Source organism: Haliotis rubra, unplaced genomic scaffold (genome assembly GCF_003918875.1).
Source record: "Haliotis rubra isolate DU_JTF1 unplaced genomic scaffold, ASM391887v1 Scf45, whole genome shotgun sequence".
NCBI lineage: Eukaryota > Metazoa > Mollusca > Gastropoda > Lepetellida > Haliotidae > Haliotis > Haliotis rubra.
The window spans coordinates 1110665-1134899 of record NW_025767135.1 but is presented as its reverse complement, the minus strand read 5'-3'; the positions used below and the strand labels follow the sequence as shown (position 1 = coordinate 1134899).

The 24235-nt window shown below is 37.8% G+C and overlaps 3 protein-coding genes across 3 annotated transcripts; all 3 read left to right on the top strand.

The window, feature by feature from the left end:
• Positions 1–486: 486 nt before the first annotated feature.
• On the top strand, positions 487–3510 carry LOC124289821 (calmodulin-A-like). Its single transcript, XM_046726494.1, has 5 exons — positions 487–614; positions 992–1022; positions 1520–1663; positions 2120–2359; positions 3185–3510. The coding sequence occupies exons 1-5, from the start codon at positions 561–563 to the stop codon at positions 3208–3210; spliced, it is 495 nt and encodes a 164-aa protein (XP_046582450.1). The 5' UTR covers positions 487–560; the 3' UTR covers positions 3211–3510.
• Positions 3511–4792: 1282 nt separating this feature from the next.
• LOC124289822 (calmodulin-like) lies at positions 4793–7702 on the top strand. Its single transcript, XM_046726495.1, has 5 exons — positions 4793–4990; positions 5173–5209; positions 6175–6318; positions 6715–6990; positions 7488–7702. Exons 1-5 carry the CDS (start codon positions 4988–4990, stop codon positions 7514–7516), a joined length of 489 nt encoding a protein of 162 aa, XP_046582451.1. The 5' UTR covers positions 4793–4987; the 3' UTR covers positions 7517–7702.
• Positions 7703–9355: 1653 nt separating this feature from the next.
• Positions 9356–22783, top strand: LOC124289794 (calmodulin-like protein 12). The gene is made up of 14 exons (XM_046726460.1): positions 9356–9400; positions 9719–9749; positions 10159–10302; positions 10703–10945; positions 11374–11398; positions 16632–16756; positions 18327–18569; positions 19023–19041; positions 19416–19425; positions 20907–20999; positions 21397–21436; positions 21607–21750; positions 22093–22335; positions 22530–22783. The coding sequence occupies exons 1-14, from the start codon at positions 9398–9400 to the stop codon at positions 22556–22558; spliced, it is 1392 nt and encodes a 463-aa protein (XP_046582416.1). The 5' UTR covers positions 9356–9397; the 3' UTR covers positions 22559–22783.
• The last annotated feature ends 1452 nt before the right edge of the window (positions 22784–24235 follow it).

Genomic DNA, 24235 nt, shown 5'->3' with positions numbered 1-24235 from the left:
TGAAAAGTGACTTAATCAAGGTATTACATAACGACGTGTGTATGAAAGTTTTCTGTCCTCGAGGAGTAGGATTTCACAAAAATGAATTCGAGATCAGAGATTAATTCAGAAACGTCAGAAAGCTTTTTTCCCTGTGTCCTCAGGGCAAGTTCACATCGCGAAATGTTTTTAATGGGCATACGTTCTGTAATGAGGTCATTTTACATTTGATCCTAAAAGGTATATCAATGAATACCTATCTATGCCACAAAATACAATAACATCACAGTTCGAACCTCAAATATATATTTATCGTCATTACGTACAATCATCTTGACGCCAGAACTGTATAAAACGAAAATTTTATAAAGAAACCTTTTCTTCTCTTCTTTGATGAATGCATATGTCATTAAATAACCGAAGCGGTACACCAGCGGTCCGCATGCATTATAACAATAACATTATAGCATATATCTTTGGGTGAAAGTTTGATGGGTTATGTTTTGCTATATACTCTGATGAACAGATATTAAGGTGGATACTTGTTTCAACGACCAAGCTGGATGTAGCCCAAGGCACATATGAGCAACGTTCAACTGCTCAGTTACAGTCGATATTCAGAGCGGAACGTCATGGTAGGTATCGACACCTAACTTTTCATATTATTTATATTTTATACAAATATTAATGCGATGTCGTTCTAAATAATGCTATGATTAAGAGGCTATTTGTTGAGGAACATGTCGTTAATGTTCTGAAGGTCATCACACGTTCACTGCCAACCCATTTGGCAGTGTCAATATCAAGCTTATAGCTGTCAAACATGTTTTGATGTGAGATTCAGGTTTTGAAAGCGTTTTGTGTTATGTCCTCTTCTCCACAACAAATTTGGAGTCTAAGATTTCTTGCAAAGTTATTATGTCCTACAATATAGATGTTGCATGTCAGTAATGCTGCCTTGTTACTAAGTTACGTGTTACTTACTTTGGGTGGAAATAATTTGTCATTACAGACAGAGCATTTGACACAGGAACAGATTTCAGGTAAGTACTTTGTGCAACTATTATTCATACAGTGGTAAATGAGTGGGTGCGTGCCTGCGTGTGTGAATGCGTGTGTGCGTGCGTGTGTGCGTGCGTGAATTGAGTTTAATGTAGACTTGATCAGTATTTGTGTTATATGGTATTATTTGAGGAATGTGATGCATTTTCGACAAAAAAGGATGTGGTCCTGACGAACCAAGGATCAATCTGGGATTCGAACCTATGTTTGATCCTTGGGTCTGATTGGGAATCAGAGGTCAGAACTGATGTAATGTAAGAAATATTTGTTGTTACATAAACACAAGTTTATCACACGTTAGAGTTCATACAATCCACTCATGATTTAAGGAGAAACTTTTTAATGGTTACAAATGAGATAGTTCTTCATTTTAACATCACATTCCACTAACAGAGAAAATATGAACAGGCCGTCCAGTATTTGCAACAAAACAGCATCATTATTAAATTATGAGACAGGTCAATCGATAACATTACAGAATTCAAAGAGGCGTTCGGTCTTTTTGACAAGGATGGAGATGGGACTATTACCACCACGGAGCTGGGGACGGTGATGAGGTCACTTGGACAAGAACCATCACAAACAGAACTACAAAACATGATCAGAGAAATAGATGCTGATGGTAAGGTGTCTTAAAGACACATGGCTCTATACTGCGCAACAAGCACGTCATCAGGCACATTAATGCTTCATTTCAGTTGCCTACACTTGTAAACAAAAACTCCTTTATGACAACAGTCTTGTACGATAATGTGCAATCGTGACGGTACAACAGCCTTTAGATGTGTATTTCCGTACCGTCATTCCACAGGCCGTCATATAATCTGCCTGGCAGAAGAAGTTGTACAAATCAAATCAAATCAAATCAAGTTATGATTTTCAATGATCCATTTACACCATTGCCATCGCGTTTATGCCTGTCAAGCTGTTGCAGTTACAGTAGGCATTTTTCCATTATGTTATACTTTATGAATTTAGGTATCTTTCTTACGCACTAGAGAGGTCATTTTGATAAAATGTGTATGTGCCAATCACCCCGACCAAAGCGACGTAGACTACTAATAATGTTTCCTTTTAGGTAATGGTTTAATAGATTTTCCTGAATTTCTGGACATGATGGCCAAACGGATGAAATCTGACGCCGATGACGAGATTAAGGAAGCATTCCGAGTGTTCGACAAGGATGGCAACGGTTTCATCAGTGCAGCTGAGTTGAGGCATGTCATGACAAACTTGGGCGAGAAGCTGACTGACGAAGAAGTCGATGACATGATCAGAGAAGCGGACACCAATGGCGATGGACAAGTAGATTATGATGGTAAGATTGTATTGAACTTATCCATTAGCATGCCCGCCTGTCCACTGTACACAAAACGTTAAGGACAAACATACGAATAACATTTGAAATGAAACCGTAGTATGATATGGTATACACTCATATATAATGATTGATATAAGAAATAAGAAATGTTTCTTCCATGGTAGAGTAATTACAACAAGTATTATATATGTGTTTTGGACATTAAGTTTGCTGTGTTTTGGACGACTGTTTCCAGCCCAGTAACATTTTCATTGCTTTGCAATTTTGGGGCCAGTATGTTCAACGGAACACATTGTTTAGCTGAGTAGTAATTTTAATGACCTGACAGAATAATATCTCTAGTGTTAACACATATATACATGCTTCGCTAAACTTACTAATATTACAGGTGACATATTGAGAAGGCTCAGTTGTATTAAATATTATTTAATTGTTCTCACTTTATATAATGTTATTAGACTGACTGACTGACTGGGTTTGGTTTTACGCCGCTTTTAGCAATATTCCAGCAATATCACGGCGGGGGACACCAGAAAAGGGCTTCACACATTGTGCCAATGTGGGGATTCGAACCCGGGTCTTCGGCGTGACGAGCCAACGCTTTAACCACTAGGCTACCCCCCCCCCCCCCTATTGTTATTAGAATATATGTATGTAATGTATACTTTTAGAGTTCAGTGGGTCGATACTTTGATGCAATAAATCACTGTTGGCCACACTGTCCTCTGGACCTTCTTGAGCTGTGACCTACACGAGTGCTGCATAAAGAGTGCAATATATTTACATTGATTATTAATATGTTGTAACTGTTTGTTTTTTCAGAATTCGTGAGGATGATGAAGAACTAGTACCATTCTGAACGTCTTCATACCAGCTTGTGTAGCTATGTGTTTCATTTTGTGGGTCTATACCTGTGGGTCAGGTACCCTACCCGTAACAGAGAACAAGGGATGTGTCTTCGAGTATGAACGTACGGATCATTAATGATCTGTTGTATTGTTCTCATTTGTTAAGACACACTTCCATTTCTTCATACAATTGAAAGAGTCAAGTGACGTTTTCCTTCCTGCAGAAGTTACTCAAAATTGATATCCATCTGTGTAGTTTACTGAAGGTTGTTGTGGAATAAATATACGTTATAATGTTTACTTGATGTCAATATGTTGTTTTTTGGTGTTCCAAATACAATACTCCTAATGTTTATTATCCTGACACACATTAAATTGGTGACTGGCGTTTCCACAAAACTGCTCACAGTATTTCTTCCGTTCTACATCGACTCTGTTTTGCTCTACTTAAGTCTACTGTTCTACTTGAGATTAGTGTGTGGGGGAGTGTTGGGTTCATACACTTGCACCCTTATTGACTCGGCTACTGCGATACTTACACTAACAATTACTCAACTTTGTCAACTGTGTGCAGACACGTTGAAACGTTTAGACGACAATGGAGATATTAACTGGGCTTCGGCAGTACGATCAATATTATTTCAACATGGCTTTGCTTATGTATGGATATATCAAAATGTTGGAAACTGGGAATTGTTTTTAAATCTTTTCAAACAACGTTGTAAAGACGTACTATCAAGAATGGACACAAGATATAAGAAACTCAAAATCACTGCATATGTATTCTGCCTTTAAATCTGATATTGTTCCGGAATTGTATTTGATCGCACTCTCTTCGTTACATCTGCGCAGAGTCTTAACAAAATTCAGATGCGGCTCCACCAATTTAAAAATAGTTTCGTATAGAAGATCTAAAGACAATGACATTAGTGTAGCTATGTGCGATTATTGTAAAAATGTACCACAAGATGAGTATCATGTGTTAATGAAATGTCCTTTATATGCAGCGGTAAGAACTCACTACATACCAAGTATCTATATTTTGAACCCAAATAAACAAAAATTTGTACATCTTCTAAATACTAAGAACCATAACATAATACTCCGTCTAGCAATTTTTGTAAACAAAATCATGTCCATGCGCTCTGTAAAAATTTAATCCAAATTGTCATTTTGTATTATTGGCCTCATGGTCACATTTATGAAATAAACCTGTCTGTCTGTCTGTCCAATACATATTTAGTATAAACAGTAGTGAGGGTGGATATTCTACAACACACAGTTATAAATACCATTCTCCAGCCATAACACATGCGAGAGTTCACATTGACATATATGACTTTGTAGGGTGCACACATATACCCAGACACCCCGAATAACTATTATCCACAATGGTCATAACAATTTTACTGTATATTCAAAGTTAACATTGCAAGTTTGAACTACACCATAGCGATTTAAGTCATGCATTGCAGGTCTCAATGTATCCTTTGTACGACCAGCAATGCATTGGCATTACTGATCCAAAAGCTTCACACCTTTACTGACTCTCCTGCATAGACTTACACACTCACAAAAGACGTCTTCTCTCTTTCATTGTTAACAGTACCGTTACAACTGTTTTTTTCTTACCTGAATTATAGCAGTGTATGTTCTATAGAGACTTTCCTAAAGGGTGTATAAATGTTGGACCATACTAAGAACATAGTCAGGCTGTCTGCCATTTTGGGTTTGTATTCTTACAGCTACACCTGTGCAAGTAGCACCTGTAGACAACATGGTAAGTGGATAATTTACTTTGTGTTTTGAAACGTGACACCAATAATGCGCTTAAATAAGTAATTAATATGTGATCATTTATAGTTGTTGAGTGTTAATTTGTATATTTAAATTGTGACTTAAGTGTCAATAATCTTTTAATGGAGACACAGCTGACGTAATGTCAATTCTCATTTGTTTTAGCAATCTGAAAACGATCTAACGGAGGATCAGGTTGAAGGTAATGAATGTGATACTAATTGTCAAACACAATTGACGTTCACACTGTATATGCTATTCGCTCATTATCATGACGAACTACGATGCAATGATAATATAACGTTTTGAGGTCATATTAACCTTTGAGAGGTTGATATGATGGTCATGATATGATGGTCATGATATGTTATTTGTGTTATAATGAAATTAAATATGTGCATCTTTGTAATCGCATAAAACCTGGACCAACACATGTGACCCTGACCTTCAGAAATTTGTAACTCTGGACCACACAATCCAGTGATTGATATCATGAAATACGATGACAGGGCAGAGTACGAAATAATCTAATGGGTATCATCATACAATTAATTACAGACTAATCTCAATTGTCTATTGATGTTCTTTACCTGTTTTGTTGTTACAGAAGTAACAATATCCTTACATCCTTACTAATTGTTATGGTCTGTTTGCAGTGAAAACGTACCGATGAATTTCACTCTAAACAAAAAAGTAAATCGATTAAAGCGAAATTAAAGCGAATCCTCATAATTTTACCTTGCCAATTGAACATTCAATCTCAGAATTTTATTCAACTTAGGATTAAAGTTTTTTAACAAACGATCATAGTTTCAAATCGCTATTATTAGTTTGTATTACAAGGGGGTATGCACATTAGATGAAACACCGAGAACAAGTAGGGCTGGTCTAAGTTAACGCTCATCACGTACAGCACGTGTAATACAAACCAATAATGGCTATTTGAATCTATTATCGTTTGTTAAACAACTTTTATCCTAAGTTGAATAAAATTCTGAGATTTAAATGTTCATTTGGCAAGGTAAAATGATGAGGATTCGCAATCTTAATTTCGCTTTAATCGATTTACTTTTTGTTTAGAGTGAAATTCATCGGTACGTTTTCACTGCAAACAGACTATACAGTGGTCACACTCAATATAATATTCTGAATTCATCATATCCGCAGAGTTTACGAAAGCCTTCAAAGAGTTCAGTGAAAACGATGACGAAACTATACCAAACGAGAAGTTGGGAGCTGTGTTGACGAAACTAAAGCTGGAGCTACCAGATGATGAGCTCAAGGACATGATCAGTGAAGCGGATCCTGATGGTACGAATAATGTTGTGCTCAGGCTGTTTCACATTCATTACTCTGTCATTACCGATCTTACCTTGACATTAAACCTTAAATGTATATCAAAACAGAATAAAGGTACTTAAAAGTGGTACAGTATTAACTGAAATATGAAAATATGGACTCCAGTGAACATGTATAACCTATTACCTATGTTCATGGTCGGGTCGACAGGGTAGCCTAGTGGTTAAGGTGTTTGCTCGTCCCGGGTTCGATTCCCCACTTGCGTAGAATGTGTGAAGCCCATTTCTGGTTTCGCCCGCCCTGGTATTGCTGAAATATTGCTAAAAGCGGTGTAAAACCATTCTCACTCACTCATAGTAGCTCAGATGTTGCTTAGCTGACAACTGACGCCATGTTTAATCTTTTCAGGGAAGGGCAAGATTGACCTTCCTCGGTTTCTGAGCGTGATGTCAAATAAGCTCAACGAGGAGGAGGAAGAAGAAGAGGAGGATGAGGAGGATGAAGATAGTGAGGAGGAATACAAAGCTACCTTCCGACTCTTTGACAAGGATGGCGATGGTTCCATCAGCGCGACAGAAGTCAGGGCGTTCCTTGTAAATATGGGGGAGACTTGGACTGAAGAAGAAATTGACGATATGATCAACGAGGCCGATGCTGATGGGAACGGAGAGGTCGACTACGAAGGTGAGCAGGTCACAGCCTGGAAAAACAACCCGTTACTTTACACTCAACTCCCCTAATCCATACAAGAAAATAGAATAAAGCAATATGCCATTGGTTATTATAGAACGTCATCTTGACCTTGACCTTGACCTGCTCTCTCGACGGATGGTAAGGGCAGCAAAGGACAAGGGTGTTGAGAACATCTAGTTTCACTTGTGCAACGTCAGTTATTCTAGAAAGTTTCGCCACCATTATGTGTCATTGTCGTGTGAGGGTTTGACATTTTCACTCTGAAAATTTACTGGTTGCTCCTCTCACAAACAGTATAACACATTATCGCAAATGCTGTTTATTTGACCAGAATGAATGTCATCACTCATTCAAACAATTATCAGTTTTATCCACAAAGACATGACAAATGGCTAATCAACAAAACATAGTCCATGTTTCATCTTATTCATCCTAAACATATGATGATATGATGAACATATAATATATGATGTATCATTATGTTTCAGAATTTGTAAAGATGATGAAGGGAAAGTGAGTTCAAGAGGATAAAGAATATAAACTCTGTGCTACTGAAGGTCATGTGGGTCTAGATAAATCCTGTAGATGGTAGATTCATCAAATGGAACAAGCCAGTATAAGGACGCTATGATATCCATGACATTTCACGTCTCTCATGTGATCTCAGCATGTATGAACGTCATAATAAACGCATTGAAATAAGTCTCTGTGTTTTCTTGTTTTGTTGCTTTTGAAAGTATTGACTTGAATTCAGCGTAAAGTGTCCAAACTTGTCCATACTACATGATCATGTGACATACTACATGATCATGTGAAAGTGGTACAAGCAGCGTCATGCTTTTGGTTACTTGAATACATGTATCAACAACAGCGTGGACCAGTGTTCTCATAGCCTTAAAGTACAAACTGTCTGTAAGTGGTGAGTTAGTGCATATTGTGGTTGTCTGGTTGTATGGTTGGTTGAGTGGTTGAGTGAGTGAGTGTTTATGGTGGATTCTTTTGTACAACCATTTTAATGTGAGTGAGTGATTGTTGGTGGGTTGTTAATGTTAGACTGACTGACTGACTGATTTTGGTTTTACGCCGCTTTTAGCAATATTCAGGCAAAAACATCACGGGGGACACCAGAAATGGGCTTCACACATTGTACCCATGTGGGATTCGAACCCGGGTCTTCGGCGTGACGAGCCAACGCTTTAACCATTAGGCTACCCCACCGCCCCTGTTAAGTGTTAGAGTGAGTATTTGAGTGGTTGAGTGAGTGGTTGCTTGAGTGGTGGAGTGGTTGAGTCAATGATTGTGTGGTTGAGTGGTTAAGTGAGTGGTTGTGTGGTTATACAGTTGGTTGAGTGAGTGAGTGCATATGGTGGATTCTTTCGTACATCCATTTCAATGTGAGCGAGTGATTTATGGTGGGTTGTTAAGTTTTAGAGTGAGTATTTGAGTGGGTGAGTGAGTGTTTGGTAGAGAGGTTGAGTGGTTGATTAAGTGGTTGAGCGGTTGAGTGAGCAAGCGAGACTGAGTGAGTAAATGGTTGTGTGGTTGAGTGGTTGAATGAGCGGTTGTGTGGTTATGTGGTTGCATGGTTGGTTGAGTGAGTAGTTGAGTGAGTGGTTGAGTAGTTGAGTGAGTGAGTAACTGGTTGAGGGAACCAAGTGAGTGAGTGAGTGACTGCGACAGAAGCTTAAGGTAATATCCTTAAGTGGATCAAATGTCACACTTTTACCACTTTGGTAAAATAACAACCCCTAAGGAATGCGTCAAGTGGAACATGGAAACTGTGACGTTGGGTTGACCAGATGAATCCTTGGTACGAATACTTGTCGGGACTTACGACGTTCGCCACAAATCCTGGTTCAGATACGAATTCTACAGTGTCTCCAAGATTTCATCGACAACATTGTGTTAACGAGGTATCGTCTCATACCATAACCACTGATGATAAATGTTTAGACGGGTTCACACTATTTTCACACGTTTTCAATAATTGTACGTATTACTATTAGTTCAACATATTATACTTTACTCGTAATAGACGCACAGAACACAAAACATATATCACATTCACTGTCTAACATACTGAATGTAAGCACTACCTGTTCAAATAATTCAAACCACATAAAAGACAACTTTGCTGTAACACTTCACTTAAAGCATACAATCACGATCTCCAACACCTTTACAAATTCAACCTGCAAAGTGTTCACAAAGATGTCTCATGTGACTATCAGTCTGGCATAACTAGTTTTACCATATGAATTGCATGCTGTCTATTCTCCTTCATATGCTCATAATGACGCTATAAGTGTTGAATATACCAATATACCTGTGCGACAGGTGGGCATTTTGATGGGGTATTCTTGAGACGACATCTGTACAAGACACACCTGCAGACACCATGGTAAGTCGAGATTGTTATATAAAGGTTAACCTTGTTTTGTGATCCAATGTTAATTGTAGTAACTTGAATTTAACAAGTTTTAGGAACAAATTCGTAATTACAAAATAAATGGCTTTCAAGACGATTCAAAGACAAATTAGTAGTTCATACGAGTGTATGGTTAGGTTTACAATGATGCAATGGTTGAACGTTACGATAAAATGAAGTCCCATTGACATGTATAATCCATCGCCTAGTTGCATGGGAAACCAATATGAATAGTCGAAGAATTTCACGTTTTGGTTAATTTTGAATGTTTAAAGTTTTACTTATTTTTAGGCTGACGTCTTGACACAGGAACAAATTGCAGGTGATGTAGCATATTATTTTATCGGTTTATATTGCAGCTATGGAATGTATACAGATGACATGTGACATGAATTGTTGGAACTGTGTGTTATTTATGCAAATATAATCACTCTGATATGACACATCATAATAATCCATTGAGGGTTATGTAAATATGAAACGCCAATAATTAATCAGTCCAGTTCTAAGAGATTCCATCCGGCGTACAAGTGGAAATATTGGTAAACATTACATGCATGAATCACGGAACGTAACTAACGGGATGGTGCATTTGCAAGAAGGGTAAGCATATCATGTCCTACCGGTTTCACCACCTCTCCCAGAATTTCCATAAAAACACTTTGTAGCTTCTCAATCTCAGTGTGACGAGCTTCTGTCTGTCTGTTCATCTATCCGTTTCACAATTTCAGAAATGCAAGAGGCATTTGGCCTTTTCGACAAGGACGGGGATGGAATGATTACAACGAAGGAATTAGGATGCGTCGTTAGATCTTTAGGACAGAATCCAACCGAAGCGGAATTGCAAGAAATGATCACTGAACTTGACGAAAACGGTAAGATGCTAGTTTCTTTGATTCCAAGATAAACCTTGACGTGTATTCATAATGTGAATAACTCGACTCTGACAAAAGTAACGTGTATGTCTCAGAGAATTCATATCCGTTTATCTCTCCTAACAAGTCCAATTCCATCAAATATGGAACATCAACACCAGAGAGTTATCTGGCTCAATTATGTTCCTAAAAGAGATTCCATTGTTTGGAAATGGCACAACAGCCATAAAATGGCATGAATGGAAACGTAAACTCATATATACTAAACGTTTGACACCGGATATCAAAACGTTCCATGAACGTTTGTTGCATTGTTGTCGCCAACGGATTGTGCGACTCTTATCGATAACTTATTAATCCATAAAAAGATTTTATATCTGCTGATTTTCTCTATCCCAAGAGAATGGAACACTCGAGTTTCCTGAATTTCTAAACATGATGTCAAAGAGGATGAAAGAGGAGAACCCAAAAGAAGAACTCTATGAAGCTTTCCGAGTGTTCGACAAAGACGGTAATGGCTTCATCAGTACAGCTGAATTGAGGCATGTCATGACAAACCTGGGCGAGACGTTGTCAGAGGAGGAGGCTGAGGAGATGATAAAGACAGCAGATCAAAGCGGGGATGGGAAAATAAACTATGAAGGTACGTGTTTCTCAACATCATAATAACAGGAATGAGACCAACAATAATGGTATATAAAGTTCTTGGTGGGTTCGACTAGGCCCTGTAATACATATAATTATAATAATGATAAGGTGATAAAGTACAACTTCAAAATATTTTACAAGCAAAAGGTGTATGTAGTATCATATGTTTTTACTAGATATCATTTTCGGGGCGGTGGGGTAGCCCAGTGGTAAAAGCGTTCGCTCGTCACGCCGAAGGCCCGGGTTCGAGTCCCCACATGGGTACAACTTGTGAAGCCCATTTCTGGTGTCCCCCGCCGTGATATTGCTGGAATATTGCTAAAAACGGCATAAAACCATACTCAGCCAGTCAGATATCATTTTCAGTGGATAGCAAATTTGAATACGGAGAGTTAGATACACAAAGGAATGGCTTTTTTTCAGAATTCGTGAAGATGATGATGGCAAAGTGATTCAGAGAGGCCGCTTGATGCTCCTGATATTCCAATCGAAAGGATTTATTCAGTGGACCTGGACATTTTTCTGGTGAATGTAAATGGGTGCTAACGAAGTTTTGAAGCGTATTTTCTTCTTGTCAGTCACGCCGTCCTAGACTCTAGTGCATATATTTCAATAAACAAGTTATATGATTTCAAATACTTGTTACTTACTTTTTATAAATACGATTAAGCTAAATAGAGCCACCCATTGAGAAAGTTGGAATTAACGTGTCACACAGGCGTGTGGCCCTTGGACGTGGAAGGACAGCCCCCATTGATGCTGGTTATAGAACACCCACACACCCCCTCTCTCTCTCCCTCTCTCTCCCTCTGTGTGTGTGTGTGTGTATGTGTGTACGTGCCGTGACGCATAAATAAAAGCAACCTCTGCTCACAAAACTCACACAGAAAATGAAGAAACCCCCAAATCTTCCCAAATGCATTTATACAATTACATCTAATCACACAAGTAAGTACATGTATTTAAAACAGGATCGTTATTTGAACACTTCGCAATATGTATACGAAAGATTAAATACCGATACGTTTCGGTGCCTTATGGGAAGTTCTTATGTGTCAGAATTTGTCACATCAAAATCTCTAAGGGCAGTAGCCTAAGATTCCGATCGTGTTACAGCTAAAGCAGGTACAATGTTTCCCCATGTTATCACTTACTGTCCAATATATACATAAAACTCTGAAAGACGATCTGATGTTAAAATACCTCAGTGTAAAACAGTTTCAATTTTTAGCGGCCATTAAACATATCGGATTCACAGTAGATACTGACCCATTGCACAGAACAACATATACTACGTACTGACACGTCACATAGAACAGATACTAGATAATGACCCACCAAATAGAACAACATATACTAGATACTGACCCGTCACATAGAACAACAGATACTAGATACTGACCCATCACATAGAACAACAGATACTAGATACTGACCCGTCACATAGAACAACAGATACTAGGTACTGACCCGTCACATAGAACAACAGATACTAGGTACTGACCCGTCACATAGAACAACAGATAGTAGATACTGACCCATCAAATACAACAGATACTAGATACTGACCCATCACATAGAACAACAGATACTAGGTACTGACCCATCACACAGAACAACAGATAGTACATAATGACCCATCTCATAGAACAACAGATACTAGATACTGACCCATCACACAGAACAACAGATAGTACATAATGACCCATCTCATAGAACAACAGATACTAGATACTGACCCGTCACATAAAACAACAGATACTAGGTACTGACCCGTCACATAGAACAACAGATACTAGATACTGACCCATCACATAGAACATCAGATACTAGATACTGACCCATCACATACAACAGATACTAGATACTGACCCGTCACATAGAACAACAGATAGTAGATACTGACCCATCACATAGAACAACAGATACTAGATACTGACCCATCACATACAACAGATACAAGATAATGACCCATCACATAGAACAACATATACTAGATACAGACCCATCACATAGAACAACATATACAAGATACTGACCCATCACATAGAACAACAGATACTAGATACTGACCCATCACATAGAACAACAGATACTAGATACTGACCCATCACATAGAACATCAGATACTAGATACTGACCCATCACATAGAACATCAGATACTAGATACTGACCCATCACATACAACAGATACTAGGTACTGACCCATCACACAGAACAACAGATACTAGATACTGACCCATCACACAGAACAACAGATAGTACATAATGACCCATCTCATAGAACAACAGATACTAGATACTGACCCATCACATACAACAGATACTAGGTACTGACCCATCACACAGAACAACAGATAGTAGATACTGACCCATCACATAGAACAACAGATACTAGATACTGACCCATCACATAGAACAACAGATACTAGATACCGACCCATCACATAGAACAACAGATACTAGAAATGACAGGTACAAATATATTTGTAAAGTAAGGAAGAAACCTTGTACACACTCTTACAGACATAAATATTCCAATGAATCTTACAAAGATATGTTCAAAAATAGGTACTATTTAATGTAACACATTGCTGTTCACAACTGTTGTGTGACTGTGTAACTCTTTTACTATCTTAACGTTTAGGTAACATATGTTCATGTTAAATTATACACCCAGATATTCAACAGGTTCTATTGACTACAACAAGTCCATATGTCACTCTTCACCATTGCTGTGTAACCATCAGTGTGGTAAGCTGCATATTTACTCCATATGTTAATATTCGAATTTGCCGATCTATTTGATAAGTAACAGTAATTTTACACCAGATATTCTTCAATACAAGACTTTTTCATATGTCACTCTTCACCATTGCTATGTAATTGCCTTATTGCTGCATGTTTACTTAATATGTTAATAATAAAATTTGCTGAAAAATAAAGTCAAGCTTTTTAATAAATAACAGTAATTATACACAAGATATTTAACAGATATTCTTGAATGCAAGACTTAGTTAATAGTTTACCCTTCACCACTGTTGTGTAATTGCCTTAGTGCGGTAAACTGCACGTTTACACCATATGTTAAAATTACAATTTGCTAAAACATAGAGCCCAACTATTTAATAAATGACAGTAATTATACACCAGATGTTCAACAGATACTCTTGAATACAACAAGTTCATACCTTCTTGCTGATCACGATTATATGAGTCACTTTTTGTAATGGACAAATGAGATGCATATTAAACAGCCTGAACAAAGTTAATACCTCTTTACCCATAACAGCCACGATCACCCTCAAATGAATACTATCTTGATATTGAGAAGTTTGTATGCATATTACAAAGTCTAAAAAATGTTTACACTCCTTGGGTCCGACTTCTCAACTGTATCCAACTATAAAAGATTTTATGACTCATTTCATTTTGAGAATGATCATAAAACGAGATTGTTTGTTTTAGCCACCTCAAGCTCTTTCCTTACGTAAGCGTGAAAATTTAAAGGAAGGATTTTATAATTAACCAAGAAGCTGAACTGAGCTGTAGATTGAGATACCCTCTGTGTCCCATTATCCTGTGGCGCCCAGAGACATGGACTCGTTGCAAATCAGAATGCACGGACAGTTCGAAATAGGAATTCTGCCGCTCCTCTCACGTCAAATCATGAGAACACTTTAATGTGCGGCAAATCAACAGCAAATAGGAGAATATTCTTAAGACAGTCTATGCTACTTTCAATTCATATTCCGCAGTCTAAAGTGAGTCGTTGGGTTATAGAATTTCAATACTCCACGACGATACAATCTTCTCATTCATGACTTTAAAGGCTGACAAAAACGTTTCAAACTGTCAATTGACCGGATTAAAATAACTTGTATGACTGTACCAGCACAACTTGAATAGCGAAAGTCTATTTTCTGTTGAAAGGTTCAACACATGTTTTAATTTGTTAAACGTGTTGAGAGCACGGTGAAACGCACTGCCATTTTTGTTCCGTTCCTTGAGGCTTCGCCAGTGCAGTTACCGCCCAGAAACATCATGGTAAGTGTCACATAGTTACCTAATATACTAGTAAATAAATAAGTCTATTGAATTTGAACCGAGTAAGAGAACTGCCGTTATTTGTTCCCATTAAGTGCTCAGCTGACTTTATTGAACATAGAACATAACTAAAATCAATAAAAAAAAGACTTATTTACTAATAACATAAATTGTCGGATAATAGGAAAATATACATTAATGTTTTGTTTTACTTAAAAGCCATAAAAAAATAAACAATCATGGTTATCCGATAATGATGTTATTCACACGGGTATCACAGTTGGTTTGGTCCTTTCGTTCGCAGTGTAAGGTTTGGAAAACGGTTGTAATTGTTTTCGCCATATTACGTTTTCAAGAGAATACATTCTTTTACCCTGTAGTTTTAATTCAGTTATGACATTGGAGGGATTTTCGTGGTGGTGACAAATGACTCTTTGATAAATAAGATAATTTTCAGGTTCCGATTACATACACTGTGAATATGCATATTCAGTTGGTGCTGAGTAGACATGTGTAAAGAGCACAGGTCACAAATCAGTTGGTCAGTTAAGCAGCGTTGGTCCGTTGGATTGGTGACAATGTTTGGCAGCAGAGTTTCTAGGACCTCAGTCCTGTACAAAAAACAAGGACATGTAACACATGTGGTCTCAATTTAGGCAAGTGATTTTGTTCCAAATTGCCTCTGGTTACCCAGCAGTGAGTGGGTACCCGGTGGGATGAGATGACTGTTAACCTTCTAGCATGGGTTGTAATACACACTGATCCATTGATAATGTGTAATAATCTTAGCGCACCTTGTATATGAACGAAGTACAAAATTGGAATTATGGAATTATTGTCATCATTATTACAGCAGTCCCCGGATTTACTTACTGAAGAACAGATTGCAGGTAAGTCATCTTTGACTAATTGTGAGTGAATTTTGTTATTCTTGCAAGCCAATTTGAACAGTACTTCATTTATACCAAGACTAGTCAGCTTGATGTCAGAGAAAAATCCAAACTGTAGAAGGTCCTTAGGGAAACTCACTTACAAGATCACTTGAATTTTTGATCATCCAGCACACACGTAAGGGAGGCAACTCCTCAAAGCGAATCGCGACGCTTGAAATGACTAGGCAACCTATATCCATGATACGAAATGTATGTTAATGAAAACCTAAGATGTAATACAATCATGACAGTTTAATGTCTTTAAAGTAACTTTTTAAAATGGACGTCATCTCTGAAAGAGGAATGTGAGAATATTTTCATACTTGAAAAGTTGACACAAATCAGAACTGAAATGCATGAAACGTTTCTCGAACATGTATATCATAAACCTTATGCTGATATATGTCATATGTGTATTACTTTTATAGTATAGTTTATTAACCTTTAATATAGTGAAGTTCTATAAATGTTAAAAGCGTTTATGCTATGCAATTCCTTTTGCATACGAATATATTCTAGCGGTTTTTATTAAGAAGTTTTATGTGAATTTACAGATATTTCAATGCAAAATACATATAGGTAATATAAAAGTATAAAGAAAAATAATAAAAATCAAAGTTGTTCAAACGAAATATGAAATGATATTTAAAATTGTTCCTGCATGTCACCATATATCATGCAGAATTCAAAGAGGCCTTTAGTCTTTTCGACAAGGATGGGGATGGGAGTATCACAACGACCGAGCTTGGTACGGTCATGAGGTCTCTGGGCCAGAACCCGACTGAAGCAGAGTTACAAGACATGATCGGCGAGGTGGATGCGGACTGTGAGTAGATGCCATCTTTCTACACTAAACAAAAACATCTTTGTATTAATAAGGGGACGACAGTGAGCCTAGTGGTTAAAGCGTTCCCTCGTTACTCCTAAAACTCGGTTCGATTCCTCACGTTGGTATAATGTGTGAATCCCATATCTGGCGTCCTTCAGCGTAAAATTATATTCACTCACCTACAGTCGAACCCCAATGTCTCGAACTCGCCTGAGACGAATTCACGGTTGTGTCGAACTTATATCTCGGTCGCAGAAAAAACGATGTTGTAAGCACTTTGATCGTGTTGGTACTTGGTAATGTCTATGCTGACGGATGTGTCGAACACTCTGATAAGTCGAACTTTTCCCTCGGTCCCGACGAGTTCGACACAACGGGGTTTGACTGTACTTCCTATTCGGCTATTACAAGTTACTGTTCCACTACCTACTACCACATTGTCTGCATCGGCAGGCCCACATGCAGCCTAAAAACCAAATAAAATAGTATTAAAATAATCATTAAGTAAATGCCTTGTAAATGCTGGTTCATGTTATCTCACAGCAAACGAAATATATCAGGAGTATTTTAACCAAAAGAATAACATTAAGATATACAGGTACATGTTGGCAGTCAATTTTGGGCAATACGTACACACACATACAAGCGACAAACCCCTTTCCATCTTAAGCCATCTCTGCTAAAAGGAGACTCTCTTGTACAATATAGACAATATCACAGTCGAAACACGGAGATTTTTCTACAGAGTGATTTTATCAATCAAATCTTGCTTAACTTGCAGGCAAAAACGCTTAAGTGTTTCAGCATACTGTTTCAGATAAGGCAAAACCAATAGTGATATGGTAATAACATCAGTGAAATTGATTCTGTTACATATTCTCAAGTAATGTTGAACAAGTACTTTACTATTTCATCCATAAGTGTTGAGTATTGTCTCGCTTAGCGTCCCGATATTTATTTTTCAATGTGCAGTTTATCGATTCTCAAACCTTGATTTGTCAATTGAAGCCATATGCCGTCACGATGTTACTTTGTTGAGACAAAATGACGTCATGCATTGTTCAGACTGATTACATGAGGTCAACAGAACTGTTGGGAAGCTCCTGTAAATCATCTCTGTAGGGTTGATGTTTCATTTGGGTTTTTTTCATTTTCTTAATGTCAAAGAGAAATATATAAACTTACCTAAAAACTCGGGATAACAGACTATCTGTCAGTTGTGAGGGAATGACGTTATTAAGTCCGAACAAATAACCCCTTAGTTAATATCATAAGTCGTGCAAATGCAGAGATTAAGAAACCTCGAATAATGTAAAATTTATCTGTGAACAATAAGCCTTGTTCTGAAAGTTATATCATTATTGAAAGGTTAGATTGGCATTTTAGAAGTCGGTAACTAGCAAGAAAGACAATATATACTTTATTTTTACTATGATGCTACGCTTTGGCATAGGGTTTAGTTAAGGGTTTTGTCGTCAAACCCGGAAACGTTGCATCAAAATTTGAAAAAAAGGTTGTCATCCATAAAACAATCTTTATTGTCATATCATTTTTATTCATATTTTAGGTAATGGAACAATTGACTTCCCCGAATTCCTTGCCATGATGTCAAAGAAGATGAAGGAAAGTGATGGTGACGAGGAAATACGAGAAGCATTCCGAGTGTTCGACAAGGACGGCAACGGTTTCATCAGTGCAGCTGAGTTGAGGCATGTCATGACAAACTTGGGCGAGAAGTTGACAGATGAGGAAGTAGATGAAATGATCAGGGAAGCTGATCGTGACGGTGATGGACAAGTAAATTATGAAGGTAGGTTACTGCTGATAAGGGATGTATATTCATATTTTTTTTTATATTTGAAAGAGATAATATACTGATTTTTAAAAGACAAATTTCAATGAAATGAATCGAATGATATCATCAGAGAAGCACATACTGATGGTGATGGACAAGACAACAAGGAAGGCATCTTGACACTACAGTTGCCGTTGGGAGAAAAACGTCAGTCACCTAAAATGTATAAGAATATTTTCACAACTGTATGGAATTGGGTGCATTATTGCAATGTTTATTAGCCATAATATACCTCTCGAAGAAGATAAGAAACAGATAAAAATGGAAAGCTGTATTCTTTAACTTTATCTGAGTATTATGCTGATTATGTGTTATTATTTATAGCAAAGAACTGTTTGGGGTATGTAATTAAATAAAATATCAAAACATTATTTCGACTGTGGACCCTGTATTTGTGTTCTTTTTCAGAATTCGTCAAGATGATGATGTCGAAATGAATCAGTGACTTAACCACGTGTTAAGGAACTTCTCAATGGGACACATTCGGAGAGTTGCTGTTGATGATATTTATGATTCCAATTGTTACTGTTGTCGATGTGTTGGATTTCATTAGTTTCTGTTACGGATGTTTAGAGTTGATGTCCATTAGACTGTATCCATGGCGATGTCACTATCAGATTAGGCGAAACTGTATTTCGGCATATGTACAAAAGGCGAGCTATGCAAACATTGACTATAAGGTAAAAATCGTTATGAAACGAACTACACTATATGTACATTGCAAAACCGTCGTCACATATAGTCGCGCCAATAACCTTTCCATATTTGCTCTAGTTCAGCATGTTTGCTGATGTTTTTCAGAATAAACCCTGTATGTTACTGGGTAGCTTTGTTCATTATTAAACTCTTTAAACCGATAGGAGTCCTGTTAGAGTAACGGAAATGTGTAGCCGTGTTGCCGATGTAGCTGAATCAGTATGATTCAAAAGAATAGTGAGTATTCTTTCACGCCGCCTTTGGCAACATTACTGCAACTGCTCGGGACTCCAGAAATGGGAATCGAACGCGGACGAGCGAGCGTTTTGACCACAAGGCCACCACATCGCCGCAGAATAGCAAAAGAAAATTCAAACCTAGGAAGCTTTGAAATATTGGCACTTAAATGCATGATTATGCATGAATGCATGATTATTTCGGACCATTATGTTTACTCTAGTAATTATTCGTTCAGTCATTGATGACCCCTATGTAATAATATACTGGACAAAAATAGTTAGGGATATACTAGTATGTAAATTTAGAAATTATGAATAAAGATCTATTTATTCATTGACACACTGATAAAATATCAATCATAAAAATACCAATATCCCTAACTTATTTTGTCCAGTATATGTTGGATTTTAATCTGTTGAACTTTTCGAACCAGCATTATTCCCCATATGACCTGAGACATTTCAAAAGAGGTGTTTAAAACTAGTATCGAGTGAGCGGGTTAGTATCGAGCCACATTGAACAGTATTTCAGTTATATCAGAACGTGTCAGCTTCATGTAAAAGAAGAATTCTAACTGGTGCAGGTCTTAGATGCTTGACTAGAATCAACGCAGTGAGGAATGCCTTGAATAGTCCATCGTTGAAACGCTTTGGTTCAAATACTGATACCTTTAAAGTGACACTCTCCATTCATTGATGTCTGATATTCCGGTTTAATCAGATATGAGGCCTTTATCCTTTATGCAACTTGCATACATGCATGTTTTTCATATTTATGTTTTACCAACTCCGTCTTTTTAATGTTTAACAAGAAAGAAAAATACTCGAATATGTAATTGTGCATGTAGGTGATTACTTTTTTCTTATTGTTTTGTACACATTATGATAACAGTCGAAATGAGGGAAAGGATCATATACCCCTACAAGGTTACCGAATCTTTATTGTTTAAAACTTTAAATTTCAGGCACAATTGTCTTAGTATGTATTCCGTCCTTTAGACAGAGAAACTGTTCGGTCACTTACGTTCAGTTTCTAAAAGTCAAATCTTTGGAAAAGATGACAAAACACTGCATTTAGTGAAAGAACATCTGTATCAATTAAAATTCAAAACCCACAGAAATATTACCCCTTTCATTTTATGCTCCACCGAGTGAAGTCAAAGGGATCGATGTCTCTATTCAATGTTGTTAGCAACTTAACACAAATAGGCTGTTTATCTGAGCGGGGCGACTCCAGTTGCCAACAGCATACGCGTCCATTGTAACGCTAAGTGAGAAGAGAATGGCTTCCCGAACAGCCTTTCTGGGTTCTTCAATGCACACTTCCCCTTTAACACTTGGCTGAATGTGAAGGTAGTCGAATTTGTCGGTGTATTCTAACATAATCGGTCGGGTCAGTCCGAGGGGAAGGTATAGCGTCGGGGAGCTCGAGGTTTCTTCATATAAAATGGTACGTATGGTACTTTGAAAACGTTATTATGAAGTATATTTTTCAACTTGTTCTCATTGTACTTTTCTCACATGTATGCAATGGTGTATTAGCGTTTGATTGAACCTTCCGAGGCATTTTGTTGTAGTTTATATTCAAACTGAGACTATAAAGGCCTACATTTATTGCAAGCTGCACAGTAAAGAAATCCCTTTATGGTTTAATTTCAATGGTATGAGTTTTGCTTGGGGTATTTTTAGGGAGTGGGTATCATTTTAGTTTTCTGTGTCAATCCTTGACTCATATCAATTGTATAATCTATATTTCATGTTAAGCTGGATGATTTGAAGATGTGGAACATGGCGGTTTATTTTCGGTGCTGTTGATTAATTGAGAGTGTTTTCGTTTGCATTTCAAGGCTGATCAACAAACCCAGTTAACAGAAGAACAGATAGCTGGTAGGTTGTCACTCCCTTGCTCTTAATCACAAAATTTAAAAATCTGAATTCAAAATGAACCGGTTTGCAGGCAGTTACATTCAAAATCTACACCGTGAGACGGCTTGCTCAGTAGGCATGACTATCTTCTACTGATTTAGGCTTCTCATTTTGTGTCTATTTGTTTGCAGAGTTCAAAGAGGCATTCAGCCTTTTCGACAAAGACGGCGATGGCACCATCACAACCAAAGAGTTGGGAACCGTCATGAGGTCACTAGGTCAGAACCCAACAGAGGCAGAGTTGCAAGACATGATCAACGAAGTAGATGCTGATGGTGAGTGTATTTATCTCGATGGTGCATGTCATACGGCAAAAAGAAGAAGAATTTGAATATACAATGCATAGTTACGCATATGAACATTGCATCATTTTGCACTAAAATGTGATAGTGGCGCTGCAAAGCATTAGTCTAGTTCACGAATGCTTCACCGGCCTCCCGTTAATTACCCGAAACCATCTGTTTGCAGCCAAGAAAAGCTGTAATTCCATTTTTGTTACAGTTTGCAGCAAACGTGATAATTCCAATAATAACTAAGACTTTACACATTTTATGTGTCAGGACAAGTGATTTGTTATGCATGAATTTGTCTGACTATTCCCATTCCCTTGTTCCAAGGCAACGGTACCATAGATTTCCCCGAATTCCTTACCATGATGTCCAAGAAGATGGGCAACAACGATTCAGATGAGGAACTTAGGGAAGCTTTCCGGGTCTTCGACAAAGACGGCAACGGTTTCATCAGTGCAGCCGAGTTGAGGCATGTCATGACAAACTTGGGCGAGAAGTTGACGGATGAGGAAGTAGATGAAATGATCAAGGAGGCAGATATTGATGGTGACGGACAAGTAAATTATGAAGGTAGGTTAAATTCATGGTGGACATGCATGTCTAACATGTAGAAATAAATGATTAAATTTCGACAATACAGCTTTGGTTGTACCATGTGTTTGTTCATACCATTTATGAATGAATATGTGTATTAAGCATCAGAGAATTAACTTAAGTCAATACTTTTAACACAATATCAATATTATGAACATTCTGAATTTCAGAATTCGTTAAGATGATGTGCAATAAGTGATGAAGCGGTTGTACAGGGATGGATTCGTGGTGTACATTCTATTAACCGAAGAAGGCAGCAGTGTCATCGTGGCCCTAGGCAGATTCACATAGATCATGAACACTGTGACCCAGTGTCTTGTGTGAAGACCTCGGGCCTACACCAGCAGACTGTTCTGATTAGTACATATGCATAACCAGTATTACCTACTGTAATTATGATGGAATAAAGGTTTTTATCAAAATGCTTAAATATTGATTCTACCATTCATGTGGTTTCCAAATGAGGAATTTTATGAGTAATGCTGCACTCAAAGCCATCTTCACGGATGTCGGTGTTAAACTGAATGAATTGTATATTTACTGACCGATACCATGCACATATCATGTAAGAGCCGGCCAACGGGATCGCATCCTAATTGTGTAGATCGGTGCTCATGCTGTTGAGCACTGGATTGTCTGGTCCAGACTCGATTATTTACAGACCGCCGCCATATAGCTGGAATATTGCTGAGTGCGGCGTAAAACTAAACTCACTCAGTCACTCTACAGTTGTTACGACTTAAATGTTGAATATTCTGTTTTCTTAACAGTCAGAGAAAGTATTTCCGTGGCCAAGTTTACAATGGCCTTTCTTTCACCCACGACAAATACTTGTGAGTGAGTAAAGCTTTACGCCCCTTTTAGCAATATTCCAGCAGCATCATGGAAAATTACACCAAAATGGGCTTCGCATATCGTAGCAATGTATGGAATCGACCACGTGTATTCAGTGTGACTAGCGAACGCTTTAACCACTGTGCTACCTAACTGGCCCCATTAGAACTTGTCGAAATTTCCTCTTTCATCACTGTATTAAATAGTCTAATTTTATTTCCATTATGTTGGGGCCCCTGTCATATTTAAACAACTATGCCATTAAATACCAGGTGTTGCAACGTTTACATAGATTGAAACACTTATACACTATCTCTATCATCACTGAAGGCCAGCCTTGTAATTGAAGCGCTCGGCATGGGTTCAGCCCTCCATATTCCCGTTGTAATATGGCTGGAACATTGCTACAATAGGCTAAAACCATCCCCTTTGCTTAAAGGGGCTAAAACTATTCTGTCTCATCCGACTATAATCACAGGATGTCATAGTCTTGAACCTGTATATTCGTGTGTGTCGGACATTACTGCTGAGCTATTTCTCGATTGTACAACACGGACTATAACATGGTCATGTGTGAATGAATCACCATCAAGTAGTGACTATACAAGATTTTCTCAATGAGGTGAGTCTATTCTGCTTAACTGGTCACTTACACATAAAAAAAAAAAAGCAATTCAAATATTCGCCTGAAAATGCAAAACAAATCGAAAAACTTTAAGAAAATAAGAACATAAAACAACAATACAAAACAATCAAAACAAAATAAATAGAAACACAGACGTTAGGTGAAATTGGGTTTAACGTGGTGCTGGAGAATATTTCGCTCATATGACGACGTGCATGCGTGTGTATGTGTGTGTACTAGTAAGAAAGTAAGATTGTTTATGGATAACAACTTCTTTATTAGAAGAACTAGCCCCGACTGAAGTTGGTTACCTTGCCGCAGTGAAGCATGAATACCCCTCTCAGACACAGTATACTGACTCCGAGCCGACCAGTCCTTGTTGTACCCATTAATGCCGAGCGCCAGGCAGGGACGAAC

Coding starts and splice junctions, on each gene's coding strand:
- LOC124289821 (XM_046726494.1), top strand. CDS start 561: ATGAGCAACGTTCAACTGCTCAGTTACAGTCGATATTCAGAGCGGAAC. Junction 1,023..1,519: donor GACACAGGAACAGATTTCAG/GTAAGTACTTTG, acceptor ATAACATTACAG/AATTCAAAGAGGCGTTCGGT. Junction 1,664..2,119: donor CAGAGAAATAGATGCTGATG/GTAAGGTGTCTT, acceptor GTTTCCTTTTAG/GTAATGGTTTAATAGATTTT.
- LOC124289822 (XM_046726495.1), top strand. Junction 5,210..6,174: donor AACGGAGGATCAGGTTGAAG/GTAATGAATGTG, acceptor TCATATCCGCAG/AGTTTACGAAAGCCTTCAAA. Junction 6,319..6,714: donor CAGTGAAGCGGATCCTGATG/GTACGAATAATG, acceptor TAATCTTTTCAG/GGAAGGGCAAGATTGACCTT.
- LOC124289794 (XM_046726460.1), top strand. Junction 10,303..10,702: donor CACTGAACTTGACGAAAACG/GTAAGATGCTAG, acceptor CTCTATCCCAAG/AGAATGGAACACTCGAGTTT. Junction 21,437..21,606: donor AACAGAAGAACAGATAGCTG/GTAGGTTGTCAC, acceptor ATTTGTTTGCAG/AGTTCAAAGAGGCATTCAGC.